Source organism: Centropristis striata, chromosome 13, assembly GCF_030273125.1.
Source record: "Centropristis striata isolate RG_2023a ecotype Rhode Island chromosome 13, C.striata_1.0, whole genome shotgun sequence".
Classification (NCBI taxonomy): domain Eukaryota; kingdom Metazoa; phylum Chordata; class Actinopteri; order Perciformes; family Serranidae; genus Centropristis; species Centropristis striata.
The window spans coordinates 30,972,459-30,990,452 of NC_081529.1; the positions used below are offsets into that span (position 1 = coordinate 30,972,459).

The 17,994-nt window shown below is 40.8% G+C and overlaps 1 protein-coding gene across 2 annotated transcripts in view; it reads left to right on the forward strand.

Moving 5' to 3' along the window:
* LOC131984026 (dynein axonemal assembly factor 5-like) overlaps nt 1–17,940 on the forward strand; it is a 44,425-nt gene extending 26,485 nt beyond the window's left edge. The window contains exons 9-14 of one of the 2 annotated variants that reach the window (XR_009395519.1): nt 562–709; nt 5,532–5,682; nt 7,558–7,714; nt 8,811–9,002; nt 16,700–17,046; nt 17,692–17,940. Coding sequence is in view for 1 of the 2 variants with exons in the window: in XM_059348887.1 (XP_059204870.1) it covers nt 562–709; nt 5,532–5,682; nt 7,558–7,714; nt 8,811–9,002; nt 16,700–16,854 (803 nt within the window). In the remaining variant the exon portion in view is untranslated. Of the gene's footprint in view, nt 1–561; nt 710–5,531; nt 5,683–7,557; nt 7,715–8,810; nt 9,003–16,699; nt 17,173–17,691 lie in introns of those variants that run through there. The other variant, XM_059348887.1, reaches the window with a different exon arrangement.
* Nucleotides 17,941–17,994: the final 54 nt, after the last annotated feature.

The following is a 17,994-nucleotide window of genomic DNA, read 5'->3' on the forward strand; positions in this document are numbered from 1 at the left end:
GGCTCTAAAGCAACAAACTAAAACTAACAAACACACTCTAAAACTGAACTTAAATGACATTAAAAACTCCAAATTAATGAAATATAAACTAATTTAAAATTCAAAACCATTACCATCTCATGACTAGAGATGTCAACCAGTTCCGATGACTCCTTCAAGTCTTTACTTGTTGCTCTGGAGTTCTTTTTTTACCTCACTGAGCTTTCTGCGTTGTGCCTTTGGATTCAACTTGGCTGGGCACCCACTACTAGGGAGAGTAACCACAGCACTAAATCATCTCCATTTGTGGACCATTTGTCTAACTGTGGACTGGTGAATACCTAAAGTCTTTGAGATTTCTTTGTAACCCCTTCCAGTCTGATGCAGATCAACAATTCTTGATCACAGGTCAAGATCACGTTTTATGACAAATGAATGCAGAAAACTAGGTAATTTTAAAGGGTTCACATCATTTTCTTGCCACTGTATATAGTCAGTAAACTGTCCAATAAAGACAAAAAGGGCCCCCAAAAAGTATCTTGCAATGGTAGTAATGTAAAACCGTGTGTTTGTGTGTTTTAGGTCCAGTGATTGGGGAGTTTGTGAGCCAGCTGATGTCTCTGCTGTGCTGCTGCCTTCAGCCGGACAGAGACCCAGAGATGAGGATGAGCACCTTCACAATGCTTGCTAAGTTGCTACTGGATGCAGCCAACACACTGGATTCCCAGGGGTGAGAGGGGCAAATACCATGCACACCTTAACATCTTGATACACACACACACACACACACACACACATGCACACACTGAGCTACAACAGCTAAACTGCAGGTATATTTTCTACCATTTCATCTCTGCATGATGTTGCTGTGAGCTTTAGTTGTTTGGGTTTGTCTAGTTTTCCATCATCGTTATTAGTGCAGCTCATATTTTTAGACTTAACCTCACGTTAACCTGCAAATTAGCACCGCACCCACACGGGACCATAATTAGAAACACACACACAAAAACACAATGGTGTGATTTTCATGAGGTCATTTTAACTCCATCAGCTACTTTAGGACCTGCGGTTGATTCAGGCATATAATAGACAATGGTGTTTATATAGTTAATCATACCCCTGAAATGATAAAACCCCATCACAGACTGTAAGAGGTCCCACTGGAGTTAACATGGTCTCTTTGGGAGTGTCGTTTAGACCAACTCAAATTACTTAATCACTTTCCAGCATGCCTGGAGAAGTCAAATGATGTCTGAATCACTCCTCGGTGATATATAACACCTTTGACTGATTATTGAATGATGAATGAAGGATAGGAGGGATGTCTGACACCCAGAGAGTCGCTCCCGTTTGTGGCTCTCTGCGGCCCCCCCTTTACCCTCCCGGGTCCCCTCGGAGCCCTCAGCTGTGCAGCCCTCGGGCCGCGCTCACAGCTCTAATCTGAGGGAATGCATTAAGCCCGAGGCCTCCTCTGGGTCCCAGCGATCACAGCAGCTGCCGCTGTCCGTCAAAAAGACAAGCCTCGTCTATGGGGTTGCCATGGAGACATCTATGCAGCGTGTAACTAACCCCACAGCAAAAAGGTTTATGAGGGTTGGTAGGTGTTTCCCTTGGTTAATATGAGGGATCATGAGCCTGGCAGCGGTGTAAAGAAGAAAGGACAAAGTAATATCCTTGTCAGTGAAAAATGTTGCATAAACAAGAGGAATTGTGCCAAAACACCCTGCCCACCTTTGCCAAAAACGTGGAAATTGGAACTTTTGCTTTCAGCTTCCATCAGATTATTTTATCCATTAATGTGCATATTAGACAAAAGGAGCCTGTGTCTCTTTTCCACTCCCAGCGCGGCCACCTGTGCTGCTAACTGCTTCTCTCATTCCTCAGCTGTATCTCCGGTAATCACAGGACCATCAGGAGACAGAAATCATGTTACACCTTCAAAAGGGTTTCAAACAAATGCTTAACTTACAGTATGTCGGGCTGTGTGGCGCGGTCTGCCATAATATTTCCATTCATACTTCCTCCGTATCCTTCCATTCAGGATTTATGGCCCCGATCTTTGCTCAGCAAGATTGTAGCCCACACACACACACGCTATATGTCATCAAGAGGACAATGATAGTCATAGAGAAAACCTCTTCTCTTTGTTCTGCAACCAAAATGACATAATGACAGCTCGGCTGTAGAACAAGCAGAAAGGGAAAGTGAGTGCTACACACACACACACATATATGATGTCTTTGTTTCATGTGGATTCATGTGCTACGATTAAAAAGCTTGATGTGGAATTTAAGTAGAAGGTGATGTGTGAGAAATGAAATTTTATCCTCTTCCCTGTGGATGTGGCAGGCAAAAATCATGTGCCATTTAGAGGGAGATAAGAGTATGTACTTTGACGCATGTGTGAACTGCAAAAGGCATCAGGCTTTAGTCTTAATTTCAGCTTTTAAGCATAAAACAAGAGGGGAAAAATGCTATTGGACTGAGATCTTTCTCTTATTCCAAAATGTGATTTCCCTTGAAGCAGATCCAAATGTGCGTGTATCACCAAATCCCTGTAGTCCTCAAACAAGGCTTCCCTTTTTGCCAGATTCTTTAAGACTTAAGGAAAGAATGGACAATGTTGTTAAAAGGAATACCTCACCCTTTTAAATTGACCATTTGTTTATCAATTACTTACCTACTGTTGCCCTTGCATTTCTGAAGAAAACCTTGTGCTTCCACAGCAAATGGAAAATCCCAAAACGTCCAAAATTGTAGTAAATGATGTAATGAATTGAGGGGAAATGGAAGCCAGGTTTAACAGCAGCAAACAATATCAAAACATCTGTTTCAAATCTTCACACGACTCCTGCAGTATAACCCAAGTCTCTGTTATCTAGTTTTGTTCAGTACTTACAAAACACATGCATTTTCACTACAATTTTACTATTTTAAACTCTCCCGTCTGCCTCCATTTAGTTAAATTAATACTAAAGTAAATCCTTAATGAATTCAAGTTTTCTTCGCAAATTCAAGGTGACATGCCTTGAGGAATTCATACAGGAATGGTCATTTTAAGGATGAAAACGACAAATCTCGCAACTTTTTCTGCTATTATTGAAGACTTTTGGAGACTCGTTCTTACTCTTCTTAACGAGCCACAGTCCTCCTGCAGCAGTCTCTCCCAGCTGCAGTCACAGAGCCGGAGGGGATGTTAACCCCTTAGCGTCCAGTCTGCAAATTGCTAATAGGCTAACAGTTAGCTCTGTAGCAGTACAGTGTGTATGTGCTGCTGCTGAAGGAGGTGTTCACTTAGCGATCTCTGTTTGTTTACAACAAGCACCGGACACTTTGTGCACAGTTAGCGATGCTGGTTAATTCACAATCACTATGTCTATGATCAGCGGTGACGCTGTGTATAATGAGCCATGCTGGTTTGTTTATGATCAGCTGGTGACGTTATGCACAGTTAACGACGGCGGCCACAGTTTCGTCTCCCGTGTTTAATCCGTCGCGTATGTGATCAAGGATCACGGTCGAAACTTTTGCTAAGCGATTATGCTACAATCGAAAACCATATGTCACCTCCGGAGTGAGAGTGAGTGGACATCTGAGAGGGCGTGGCCTGAGACTTTCCCGGCGGCCACTCTTCCCCCTAAAGGAAACACGGCTTTAGTCTGCTGCCCCCACGACCCGGCCCAGGATAAGCAGAGGAAAATGGATGGATGGATAAATATAAAGTATTGACATTATTTTAAGAAATATTATGACCGGTATTATTAATTTCTGACCAGTCCAACTTGATGACAAGCTCAATGACTTGTTAAGCTGTACATTTTCCGCTGTGTTGTGAGAGAGGTTGTTGATTTGTGACCGACACTGACGCACAGACAGCTCCAGTTTGTAGAAAATTCCCTGGAAATGTTTGTGTGTCTGCGTGCACACACATACAAGCTAAAGGTAAAGACCCACTCTTCTTTTCCTTTGGACATCATCCCTGCTATGTGGAAAAATGTCTTTCCATCTCCTGGCGTCATTCATGATGAGCTTTCAACACCTGTCAGAGTCAAGACACAGCAGCGGTACACAGTCCTGGCTGGATTAGTGGCACACAGTCTCCCCCTGCTGGCACTGAGACGTTACAGCACATTTTATGGAATGTCATGATAAGTTTGTCAGGACACCAGCTGAACAGCCAGAGGCTCGAGGCATCTATCAGAGCTGGTGGAGTTGGTGTGGATCAAAAGGGCAGTGCAGACTGTGGCAGTGTGTGAGAGGATGTCAGATGGCCTAAGCCAGCGTGGAAAAGAGAGGGAAGAAGGGAAAGGAGGACACACAGATGTTGCACTCCTCGCCTCTTGCTTATCCTCCACTGCCGCCCCCCTTCTGCCTTACATCAAGTGTGGGAAAATAACTGCAGTATGGCCATTTTGTTGCAGTTTGTTGCAGCAGCCATCAACATTCAGTTGTCCTCATTGTAGCGGCACTCCGTCTGCTATTGTTTCTTTACTGCGCCACTTCTAGAGTCAGTCGACAAAAACACTCTTTTTCCACGCGAGCGACGAGAAATTACAACTTTCTTTGTCTTTTAAAATGTTATTCAAATATTTTTATTGCTTTCCACATTATACACTCACAGTAGTAGTACTCAAACTCAAAAGAAAATAATAGTAATAAAACTTAATAGGCTACACTATATTGAGGGAAGGGAGTTCCTCCTCGAAATACTTTAAAAATGGTTGCCAAACTTTGTAATATCTATGGGTAGTGCCCCGGGTAGTGTGTCTTTAAATATGTTTACTTAAAAACAACAAAGTAAGTTACAAAGTATGACGCACGATCAAAAGACTGTGTTGCTTCCATCATGTACACACAGTCAGTTACCATAGTTACCACTATATAGTGACATCACAATGTAACATTTTGAGCACAGAACCCTTTAAACATTACTAAATGTATATTTTACACTAACATACTCTAAGCCAGAGATGGGCAACTGGAGGCCCGGGGGCCGCATACGGCCCGCACCCTCACTTGAAGTGGCCCTCAGTACAACTACATGCATTTGAGCATGAAATCTTAAGTGCAGTGTAAAAATGCACAAAATTACTTCTTGCAATTAATGTTGGTCTGCTGTTCTTGCACTGAAAAAAAAAGAAAGTGGTTATTTTTTATTTGCTTCAAACCTTTTGTATTCCTATTTATACTGTTATACATGCATTTGAGCATGAAATATGTTAAGTTACTGCACTGTAAACATATTTAAAATTGCAGTTTCATCATATCTGGTTAAGTGCACGGTCCTATATGTGGCCCTGTGGTAGTGTCAATGAAAAATTGTGGCCCCCTCCAGCATTTAAGTTGCTCATCCCTGCTCTAAGCATTGCATGAATTACAGTGAAATTACCATCATTCATTTGTAACTGTTTTTAACTTAAATTATTATTGCTGAACTGGCCCTTATTGGCCCTTACACTCATAATTACGCTTGGTAATTGTTAAAAAAAGGCCTCCTGTATAAAATAATAGAAATATCTTTCTCTTTTCCTGTTCTCTCTGTTTCCTTGCAGTCATTTCCGTGACCAGTCTGAGAAGTTCCTCTGTGACGTCTTACTTCCTAACCTGGTGTGGCGTGCAGGCCGAACCGCTGGTGCCGTCCGCACCTCGGCCCTCAGCTGTCTGCTGGCTCTGCTGCACGGAGGAACCGTCACAGCTGGACAGGTACGTGCATGCACAAACGCTGCAGAGGTCGATTACACATCGGGGTTACATCTAGTTCCACCTGTGCAAAGGGACCCATAAGCGCTGCAAGGGAACACCGGAAATGAAAGGCCTCCAGTAGCACTTACTCCTGATCTCCAATCTGCGGAAACACTTTTTTATTGACTCAGCTGTAGAGGAAAAGATGTGGTAGTGCATTCTTTTAATCCACCAGGAGTTGACATTTACTTCAAATTCTCTGTTTTGTCCATTTCACATCAAAATAGACGGTCCCACTTGGCCATTTAGGAAAATATATCATCCGCCATCTTTCTCCCCTTGGCTGAAAGATTTGGCCACAGCAGGTAGCAGGTGTACGTGGGGGCAAGCGGGTTCACATACCTTTGTCCCCGAGGAACAAAGCTTCCACTGTTCCGGGCCCTTGTTGTACGCAGGAACTATCACCGGGACATGCCCTTGCACCTGCCTGTCAGAGCATGTGCCCAGTTACAGTATGTGTGCTCACTCACACGCACATCTGGCTGTGTTTGCCCTTGCGTGTGCAGAGTGACCAGTTGAAACCGGCTCGCACACCTTCTTCTATTCACACGTCTTTAACTACAAGGCAGAGCAAACAGCTGGGGGACAATGTGAGCGTGGGCGTGGGTGTGTGGGTGTAGGTGTGCGATCAGACTTTTACTATCTAATGGCACCCAAACGTCCTCACAAGAATAGAAAATCCGGGGAAGTGGTGACTAAGCAGAGCCGCGTTACTCCTAGTTTGGGTTCAAAATGCGGCTACAGTATAGATGAAATAAACAACATGTCCTGATCGGGTATAACAACGGAAGGTTATGTGTTGTTTCCACAGGCTAATCAAACCGCCTTTCATTTAGAAGGACATTGTTTCCTCACTACTCCCTGTGAAAACAATTAGCAGCTCTAGTTACACTTGGCACCCTCGCATTGTCACTGATGTAATGCTGGATCACGTCCCTGCCAAAATTTTCCTCCTCTTTCTGTCTCAATCCCCCCCTCTCCCCTCGCTCCCTTTTTTTTTTTTTTTACTGTTTCGCCTGCGTGGTTTCGATAGCAAACAGACGGGGCTGCAGAGGTTTTAGCCATTACCTCTTGGCCTGTGGGTCTGCGCACTCAGCCTCACCTTGTTTGTCCATTTCCTCTGTTTCTCATCTGTTGGTGTGATGAACACATCGGTCTTCACTGTACTTCTGAAGTTGGGCTCCATGCCCGAGTGTCTGTACAAACTGATCCAGACCTGATGTGGATCTGTCACGCTTCAGCCGATATTTCACTTTGGGACAAAAAAAAAATCCCACAAATCAACACAAATAATCGAATGGAAATGTGGAAACTGTTCCTTAAGCTTTCCTGGGGATGTCTTGTCACTTTCACTTACCAGCACGTTCTGATGGTCGATAACTGAGGGATGTAACTGAACTAGAAGAGCACATTTTTAGACAGAGTTTGGGAAATTAAAGCAAGTTGAGTATATTCTGACTATACGCAGCAAAAGTGCACTGCAAAAACCAACTGACAAAAAATAAGAAATAAATAACTAGAATAAAGCAAATACATGCTCCAAACAAGTTAAATTATCTGCCAGTGCAGTAGGTCAATTTCTTTGTTAGAATTCTTTAAAGTAAATTAAAAAAATATCTCTGAAATGGAAAAACCAATGAGGTCTTGAAATAAATAGAAATCTACTTATTTTGAGCAATTGTGGCATGAATAGCCCGACTGTAGTAACATTAAAATAAGCCAGCAATTGTTGAAACAAGCATGTTTTGTTTTTCATGTTTTTCATATAATAAGATGATTATAATGATGGAGATGATAATAGATTTGTGTGCTTGTCTTTGACTCTCCTCTGTGCAGCTGTTGTGTCTGGAGGAGAAACTGAGTCCACAGGTGTTGTCGGCCCTGGAAGAGGACTCTCAGATGGCCAGACTGCTGGCTTGTCGTTCCCTGTCCGCCATCCTCAGACTCACAGGAACCAGTCTGCACCCTGAGGCCCTCAACAAGGTCTACCCCGGTAGGTGAAGAACACACACACACACACACACACACACAGAGAAATGAATGAATCAGGGGCATAGATGGGATTTTTGAACTGGGGTGACAAAGCTGTCAGCAAAGGATTTCAACTCAATGAGTTATTTTTCCACTCCAAGCCTGAACCAAAATGTTTTATTTAAGCATTTTAAATGAACTGTAGTGTAAACAACAACCAACATATTTACATAAATAAAAAGAAGTTTGTACATGAAATTCCCAGTGTAGCCAAACAAATTTACTGACTTGAAGCTGACTCAACAAAGGACCCAAAAACATCTCTCCTCCCTTAATAATCCTGAACATACTGAGACTTTGATGGGGAGACCATAACTTTTTTTTTGCCCTAAAAGCCTAAATTTGATGCCTTTAGCATATTCTAATGCCACTATTCCATCTTAATCATTGCACATTTTTTATTAAATTATTGTAAAGGAGAATAAGGGTTCTGTTTTATTTAAGGCATCATATTTTTAAAGTCTTCTTGTAAATTCTGTGGTGGACTGTGCCAACACATCCATGTGCTCTTATTTTGAAACGCTACATGTGTTTGCTTTTATTTTGAAGGCGGCTCTAACACGTTCTTACCGTAATGTTGGAACTTGAAAGTCGGAACTTGGAGCTGGGAACGTCGAAAATTCTGACATTCATGTAGACCTTGAAGGCACCATTAGCCGCAGGTCTCTCTATGTGCTGTAATGTAAATTAGTCTAAGTAACGAAAATGAATCCTCTGTTTTTCCGGTGATGTTTGTCGCTGAAAGTGTGGGGGGCGGATCTGGATCACTTTGAATCTGGGGGAGACATATCCCACCCGTCCCTAGTGCCATCTGCGTGCATGGAATGAATACATGCTTTGCAATTAGTTGTGGTTAATCTCAACATTTTGAAAAAAAATACATTGAAAATAGCTATTGATGTTGCGTTTGAAAATTGATCCTCAAATTTGTAAAATTCTTACAATGACTCTAATGAAAAAAAGGAAAACTAAAAGCAGTCAACCTGCTCAAAAGCTAAAATTGTTGAGAATTCTTTCTCTCTGATCTATTTATTGCATGTGGGTGCTTTTCTCCACAGAGTTGCTGAAGCGTCTGGACGACAGCAGTGAGGATGTTCGCAGCGTGGCCCTGCAGGCTCTCGGGCTGTGGCTGTGCAGCCTGACCAAAGAATACAACCCTGAGCTCTTTGCTGCTCATCTGCAGCTCCTCTTCCAGCAGCTCCTCCTGCACCTGGATGACCCCGACAGTTCGGTCCAGGACCAAGTGCTCGGTGAGAACGAAAGGGGTATTTTCAACCTGCAACCTGAAAAAGTAGATATGCACATGGCCTTATAATGCTACGTGCAAAAATGAATAAGTAATCTGGATCTTAGAGAAGTGGACACAAATACTACTGTTTAAGGTTTTATTCCATGTGTAAAAGCTTTTCTCTTAGTCCTCAATATTTATCATAACTTTAACCTCTTGACAAAAAAGTCTTTCCAAGTTGGCCTTTAATGTGTTGTTGATGGGCCTTGATACCAGAGCTGATAAGAAGAAGGATGGATTGCAAAGATAACAATATGGGATACATTATATGCAAACCTCCTCGTGTGCATATACTGAATATGACGTGAAATGATTATGTGATATGGACCTAAAGACCGTGATTATCTGATAAACATATTCCACTGAAACAGATAGTATAGATGTTGATGGTGAATGTGAGTTGATGATGAAAGCAGACTGTAGCCGTGACGATCCGCAGACCAGCCTGCTGTGTCCGAGACGCTCACAGAAAGATGAGAGGAATTCTGGGTATCCTCTATCAAACACTAGATATTTGCCTGGCACGCTGCCAACAGATCCCCCCCGCCTGTACTTTATTTCAAAAGCTCTCTGTTATCCTTATTTTCCACACAATTCATCACCAAAAGCAGCTCGAGCTATTCCTCCTGCCAAAGCAAGTCCTTAGGGGCTGGGCTGGAGGTGGTCATCAAGAGGGAAGCACAAGATCCAGACCTGGATAAGCACACACCTAAGAAACAAAGATACTTCACAGGTTAATATGTGGTGAAGCCTAATATCTGTTTAACTTCTCTGCTAGTGCTCTCATGAATTGAAAACACACTGAAGGGGTCAAATTTCTAAGACAAAACACCAAAAAAAAGTTCACAGTAATGTTTACACATTGTGGCACCTCTATCCTGATTGACAGCTCACCGTAGGTAGCCACACCGTAAAGCATAACCTGCTTTATTGGCCATTTTACCCTAAACTTACAAAATGAACATCATGCTGATTTAAGAAAACTAACAAATGACACCAAAAACACGTAAGGAAAATGTTTACTACGGTGGCCCTGAGAGCTCACAGCGCTGTATCTTAAGAAAACACATGCAAATACACAAGCGCAGCATTTAAAAACGCGCTGCAAAGACTACAACACAACAGAAGTGTTTCCAGAGGACACTTAAAAGTGATGCACACGTCTGGACACGCTTGTGATATTATCAAGTTATTTTAAGGTAATGATAATTTCACGTTATTACGATCATAGCATGCTAAAGTTAACGGCTGATTATAGTGTGCTAACGTTAGCCGGTGATCTATAGCATGCTAATCTTAGCCGGCGATCGATAGCTTGCTAGCGTTAGCGGGCTAGCAAGACCAAGACCAACTCGGTGCCATTGAGAGAGACCAAATTAAACGTGTATCATATTTGATTTGTTTAACTGCAGTGTGATTGATACGGGCTAGCGGTCAAACGCTATATATCACATTATAAAATGAAAATATCATCATCATGAAATAACTTGATAAATTTATTATAATTTTTACAAACGTTAAAACGTGAAATTATCATCTTGAAATAACGTGATAATATCACAAGCATGTCCAGACGCGTGCATCACTTTTAAGTGTCCTCTGGAAACACAACTGTTGTGTTGTGGTCTATTTGCAGCAAGTTTTTTAATGCTGCGCTTGTGTTGTCAATTTGATGAAGACGTTTTTTTAATTTGCTTGTGTTTTGTGTATTTGCATGTGTTTTCTTAAGTTGCAGCGCTGTGAGCTCTCAGGGCCACCGTAGTTTACTGAAGTAACAATAAATCAAGTGTTACAAAGGGGCATTTTCCCATAGACTTTCATACAAGTCTCTCCACTCCCTCTCCACCCAGGATCTCCCACCAACACAGAACAGCTAATGACAACCACATGGGGGACCCCCCTTTTCCTCGCCACCTTCCCACATCTGCCCTCACACCCATCCTGCTTAATCCCTCCATCTTTTATCTGTCCGTCCAACTTCCTCCGCTCATGCCCAGTGTTTTCTCTGACGGACTCGTAGCTTCACGCTGTGTTTTATTGATGTACTTTATCAGCGGAAAGTCTGAGTGACTCTTCCTGAAGTGTGTAACCGAGGCTCAGCTCCTCTGGACTTTCGCTCTCTCCCACTCTCATGGATGTTAGCTGTCATTATTTCTGACAGGATGCAGGTGAGCGCTGATGCCTTAGCCAGCACACAGCGGCCTCTCTACGGGATCTCTCATCTTCATACCACTCGACATAGAGGGGAAAAAACACACACTCACCAGATGCAGCAATAGCTTCCATACCATGAATTCTAGCCCTGCAAGGCTTTTGAAAGCCTTCCAAGGACAAAAACCAGTTTTGTTGTGGCCATTGGTTATCAAAGTGTCTGTAACCTTGACTGCAGAAGGCAGAATAACACATGTAAATCAACTTTATGAACCTTCGCCCACATACTGTACATCTGTATTTCTTGCAGTTGAGTGATTTCGCGTGCATGTGCGTTTTCGGGATTTGCTTTGAAAAATGATCCCGTAATTCTGTATTTTCCAGTTAAAACATAAAAGGGATCATTTTTTGAGAATTTCTTGGCTGTCTCAACCTATGCTGGAGATGATTTATTTATACTTTAACTCATGCTCTGGCAGTGGCAATTAGTTACTCACGAAAACTGGTACTTGTCTTGTTAATGGATGGATAAGTCTGGTGATATTTTAATTGAAACAATATATTTGTGACTCATATTTTAAAGATTTACATCTTAAGTAGGGTCGAACGGATTTGGGCCACAAGAGTCACGGACAGGCAAGGGAAGTCAGAAAGTGTTGAGAGACGCATTGTTGGTTTTGATCTTTTCATTGGATTTGTTAACAATAACAAAAATTGAGAATATTCTCAGCCCTATACTTTAAACATAATCGTACTGTGCTGTGTAACCTTGTCATTTATAGAGTTTAGAAGCTACAACCATAAAAACTGATGATAAAACTTGATGTTGTTGAGGGAGAGTAGTGGGAAAATGGACATTTCTTTATCAATATCTTAAAGATACTATGCGGAATTTCACAAATGTTTTGTTATTAATGAACCGATAGCTGTGAGGTGAACGGTAGTAAGAATCCTGTTGCTTGCATGTGCTTCCACTCCTCATTGACCAAATTTGACCAACATCATCTTGATAGAATACTGAAAACTGAATTACAATATTATTCCTATAAATGGTAAATGGACCTGCACTTATATAGCACTTTTCTAGTTGCTTTGCCACCACTCAAATAGCTTTACACTACAGACTGCGCACATTCACCCATTCACACACACATTCATACTGGTGGCAGAGGCTACCCTAAACGGTGCCACCTGCCACCATCGGGAATTCATTCACACACCGATGAACGCAGCATCGGGAGCAATTTGGGTTTCAGTATCTTGCCCAAGGATACTTCGACATGTAGGCTGCCGTGGTCAGGGACTGAACCACCAAATCACATTTATAATAATATTACTATCTATAATGCTCCTATATTTTATTTGTACCACTGGCACCGTGATCAGAAATATTTTGCAATTTGTAACTTACTTTATCAGCAGTCTTTACGAAGCAACCAACAGCACATCAATAGGCGCGTTTCCATTAGGAATGTACCTCAGGTAGGTACTTTCTGAGCCGATACTGAGCAGCAATTTCGCACATGCGTGATTCATTTGCAGACTGGTGCAAACTGGACGCTGAGGGGTTAACATCTCCTGCTCTGACTGCAGCTGGGAGAGACTGCTGCGGGAGGACTGGGCCGCTTGTGATTGCTTTGGGACAGCACCTGCAACTCGTTAAGAAGAGTAATGAGTCTCCAATAACACCAGAATAAGTCGCTACATTTGTAGCTAGTCACCTTTTTGAAAAAGAGTCACTTGAGGGGTCTGATTAGTTGCTAAATATAGCAACAAAGTTGCTAAGTTGGCAATTCTGCTTGCCGCGTCGGTCTGTTGTCACTTTCGGACTCCGTTGGTTAGCCGCTACAAAAGTACCTGTATGAGAATGGAGGCCGAGGGGAACTAACTAGTGGGCGTAGCCAAAACACTCAGCCGCTTTCCAAAAAGTACTCAGACGAAACACAACTTTTGCCACATAACTAAGTTACAGCTAGCTGGCTAACCGTATAGCTTGCATTGCTCTTTGCTGGTAGAAAGCAGTCATTGGTAATACACATTTTGCTTTGTACCATTACATTATTTATTCTTGGCTTAAATCAACACTGTCACAAAACACAAGTTAGTACCATGGATCATGTTAGCTGGTGAAGTAATTTGGCCAACTAACCAATGCACTTAGATAGTATTTTTCTAGCTATATCAACACCAAGCAAGCTGTAAAAAAATGTCTGTAGATTTTACAGTGAAAAACTGCTAAACCATGACAGTAAAAGACTGTAAGTTGATAAATGGGTTAATTCAGTTTCAGTAACAATGAAGCACTGTAAATGTATATATCAGCCAAAACAGTATTTTTTGCATTTTTTGGGGGGGGAAATACATTACTCCACTGTAAAATTCACTGGCATCGTGTTTGTAACAAAAATATACTATAGTATAATTTATACAAGCCATCACTGTTATTTTTGGATTTATTTTTTGTAAAAATACATTTTCTCACATTTAAATGTACTGAATGTCATATCTCTAACAAAAATATACTGTAATATTTAATGGTAAAATCTTTAATTTATGCACCATATAATTGACAAGAAAATCTTGTCAATTATATGGCAGAACAGCGTTTCTTTTGATGGAAAAACGTTTTATTTTTACGGTAAAATATGGAATATCTCATATGTGAAATCAACAGTGCTAATATCATTTTACCGTAATATTAGAAAAAGTTGCGCCTTATTTATTACGGTAGAGTTCTGGCAACCACAGCTGCCATTTTTTTACCGTAAAAACAACTGGGTTTTTTTTTTTACAGTGTAGTGTTCCACATAAGTGTCACATTCTTTGGATTTTCCCAACAAAAATCATCCTGCACCATCAAAACCATTGCATTGGCTGTTACAGGCAACCCGGAAAAGTCGTGGGAGGTCTTAAGTTTTTAAGTTAGGTTATAATACGTTCACACATTGGCAATACAAAGCAACTGTATTGTGTTCAGATACAAATATGAGCTCTCCATGAAGTACAGTAGATCTCCTGACAGCTCGGAGTCTCTTTGTGAAACGGGATGACCTCACATCTTGCTGAGTGATCGTCTGTATCTGACAGCACCCGTAACCGCCTGCACCGCAAATGTGGAAGCATTCCTCACTCTCATGCATGGCTCTGTTTGAAGCTTTCTTTTCTTTTTTTTCTCCCCCCCTCCTCGCTCTCTTTCTTCCTCTCTGTCTTTCTTTGTTCCTTTAATAGTTGATCCCATTCTTATGCTTCTTGGATTTCAAACGCATATCTCTAAAGTGGCTTGATGTGTGCAGCATGTCCTGACAGCATGACGGACAGCACCTCCCCCCCCTTCCTCTTCGTCTCATCCCTCCTTCTCTCACTCTTCCAGTCCGTCCTCCACCCTGATATAATCCCACTCTCCTGGCAGTGCGGCTGCTACCTGCTCAATCACACGGACTGTTGGCACGGGCATAACTCACTTCTCACAAGTCGTCATTGTTCTCCTTTTAATTCAAAGTCCCACCACCCCACCTCCATCCCATCTGAGAACAGTATACACAAAAGCTAAAAAATCCCCCTCCATCTCCTTGAAGAACAAAGGCGGGTATCAGATGATGAGTTTACATGAGCTAACTCATCCAGAGTGACGGCATGTCACCACTGGAACAGCGTTTCTGCATTGTGGTTTCCGAAGCATTTATCCATTGACAGCAATCACGAAATTCAATATTCCTCTGAAAATCAGCAGAAGGTGTGGGAAAAGTGTGAGGGAAAAGATCTTAACAGAGGAGTATCGCCTCCCAGTGGAAGAAAAGGGGCACCTGCACATACACAGGACAGCATGTGAGTTAATGTTAATGTGTAGTTCATCACTGCCACCTGTTGGCAGCTTTTGACTCTGTTACAGAAAACAGAAAACAATGATTGATATTTATCTGCTGAAGCTCAGACACTGATATTACCAATACTAGATCATGCAGAAGTTGTTTCTCAGAATACCTCTGAAACAAACAACTCAATGTAGTTTGTTAATTTCAAGCTGTCCTTAATGATAATTATTAATAATAATAATAATTATTATTATTATTATAAAAATCTTTGTTTAGAGAGCACTTTTCATACAGATGTAGCTCAAAGTGCTTCACAATTAAAAACCAAAAACATAAAAATGCAAAACTTAGTGATAAAACCTTGATTGTAAAACAGCAATAAATGATAAAAATATATGTTAAGAATGATAAAAATAAATAAAAAATCAGCTGTCATTTAAAAATGTTCAGCGAGCCAGTATGTATCTGTGATAGCTTTCAGTAGAGCATTTCATATCTTTCACTTTGTTTTTTTGTGCATAACATTCTGTGTATTTAAAGAGCCAGTAGTAGAAGATGTGAGATCTTGTGAAGATTATGTAACAGCGAGTCTGGCCGGCCCCAACACATTAAGAGCTCCAAGGACAAATAAAAGAACCTTAAAATCTATTCTGAAAGATACTGGACACTAATGGTGTAATGTGCTCTCTCTCTGTTGTTCTGGTGAAAAGTCGAGGAGCACAGTTCTGTTTAAGCTGAAGCTTTGCAACCCATCGCTGCTTTGACATTTTCACTGGCTGCAGCTTATTTTTTAAATATGATGGACAAGCCTTCTTACTTAAATCCATGTTTAATTCCATAAAGCTCACCTTATAGTCTTATATAGGCATAGTGGACATCCTTTTTTCTTCCTTCCTAGAATGTTAAAAGAAATTCGGCAATGTGTCTTTACATTTAACCCTCTGGAGTCTCCAAAATCACCAAAGCATGACTTCTTCATCACATCCAGACTAGAAAACAAAGCAGCGTGGAGCTGATATAAGTAGACCATTAACATTAAGTAGGGCTGAAGTCTCCACTGAAGAATGAAAGTTAACCCTCTTGTAGTCCTGGGGTCCTTTTTGACCCCAAATAATTTTCATCATACCATTAATATAGGTTAACTTTCATAGAATTGCTAGAAAATTTCAGCATATTTTTCAACTTTCTTCATACATTTTTATTGCACCGCTGGTCTTCGGGGGTCAAAAAGGACCCCATGACATTTGAGTAGTTTTGGGACATGTAGAAAAAAAATTATTAACAACTTTTTTTTCACCTTTTAAGGCAACTCATGACCAACAAAGTGATATCTAATTTTCATATTTTTTTCATTATTATTGGTCCATTTTAGTCAAATATACAAAATTAGGGCCTCATTTCAAGAGAGAAAAAAAAACCTAAATATTTTTTCTACTGTGACTACACAAGGATTTTAAAGGAACATTTTGGGGAAACAGACTTACTGGCTTTCTTGTAGAGAGTTAGATAAGAAGATCAATGGCATTTTATTTGCTTTTGATGTCAAAACTTCATTTATGACTCTTCGGCAGTGTTTATTTTTGGCACAAAATGTTCAGCATTTTATTGCTTCTTTTATTAGTCACCCTTCATCTCATATCCTTTGTGTTTCTGCGTCTGTGTTTGAAACTGTCTGTCTGTCTGTCTGTGTGTCCAGAGATCCTGAAGAAAGGCAGCTCGCTCCACCCAGCGCTCCTGAAGAAGGAGGTGGAGGCAGTAAGGGACAAACAGCGGAGTCCTCTCTACTGCGACCAGCTGCTCCAGCACATCAGCTCTCTGCACACAGACACCACAGCACAGTGTCCTGAGTGACATAAAGTTTGTGCCTTCATTTAAAAAAAACTTTCACTTTGAATTGGTGAACAACCTACAGCAACGTGCTGATAACACAATGGAACATTTTCACTTGTTCTCCTTAAAATGAATCTCTCACCCTCATGTGGGTGGGTAGATATCTAAACTTTCCAACATGCCTTTTAATGCAGAATGCCTCCTTCACCTTTTGTTTAACCCTGAATAGGGCACTCATTGAAATACTTGCAAATTCCAAATTTTATATATAATAATATTTTGAGAAAAAAGTTTACGAGATTGAAGTAGCAAATCTACGGGGGAAAAAAGTGCAGATTTATGAGATTGAAAGTGGTGAATCTGCGAGAAAAAAAGTTGCTTTTTTCTTGTAAATCTGTGACTTTTTTCACGCAGATTTGCCACTTTAAATCTCTTAAATCTGCGACTTTTCTTCTCGTAGATTTACCACTTAAATCTAGTAAATTTGCAACTTTTTTCTCAAAAAGGTTTGAGAAAAGGTTTGTATTTTTATTTTTATTCATACTTGGCCCTAATATGACGTCATAGTCAAGTTCTCCTGGTACAAGTCACTGAAGAATAACTCTGTTTGTATGAGTGTTTCTAGCTAATTTTTTTTCTAAATTTATCATTTTTACATTGGAGGTCAAGGTCAATAAAGTTAATATTATTATATTATTGTCATACTGATTGGTCAGATGTCATGGTGTCATCGTCTGTGACGTAGCCTGATCTTTGCTGGAAGAAATCCATGTGGTTCTACGACCAAACAGAGAGACATGGGGACCCAGTTTTCGATATCCGCTGAAGTTACTAAATACGGTTCTTTGCCCGATAAAGGCTTAATGACAGTTCATATATTCCTGTTATTGTATTCCTTTGGTTCTGATATGAAATGAAAAGAACATTTTGTTGCACTGTTGTGGTGTTTAAATGTTATACTGATACATTCATACTATCATTTTGTGCATCCAAACTGAACATCCTGCCTCCAGAAGGAGTCTGAGAGAAGCAGGCTTCAAAATAAAAGCTTTGTTTTTTTAATATTGAGATGTGTAAATACAAGTTGCATTCAAATAAATATAAATCTTTTAAATACTGAATGAAGCCATCATTTATTACAGTATATATTATTTATAACTG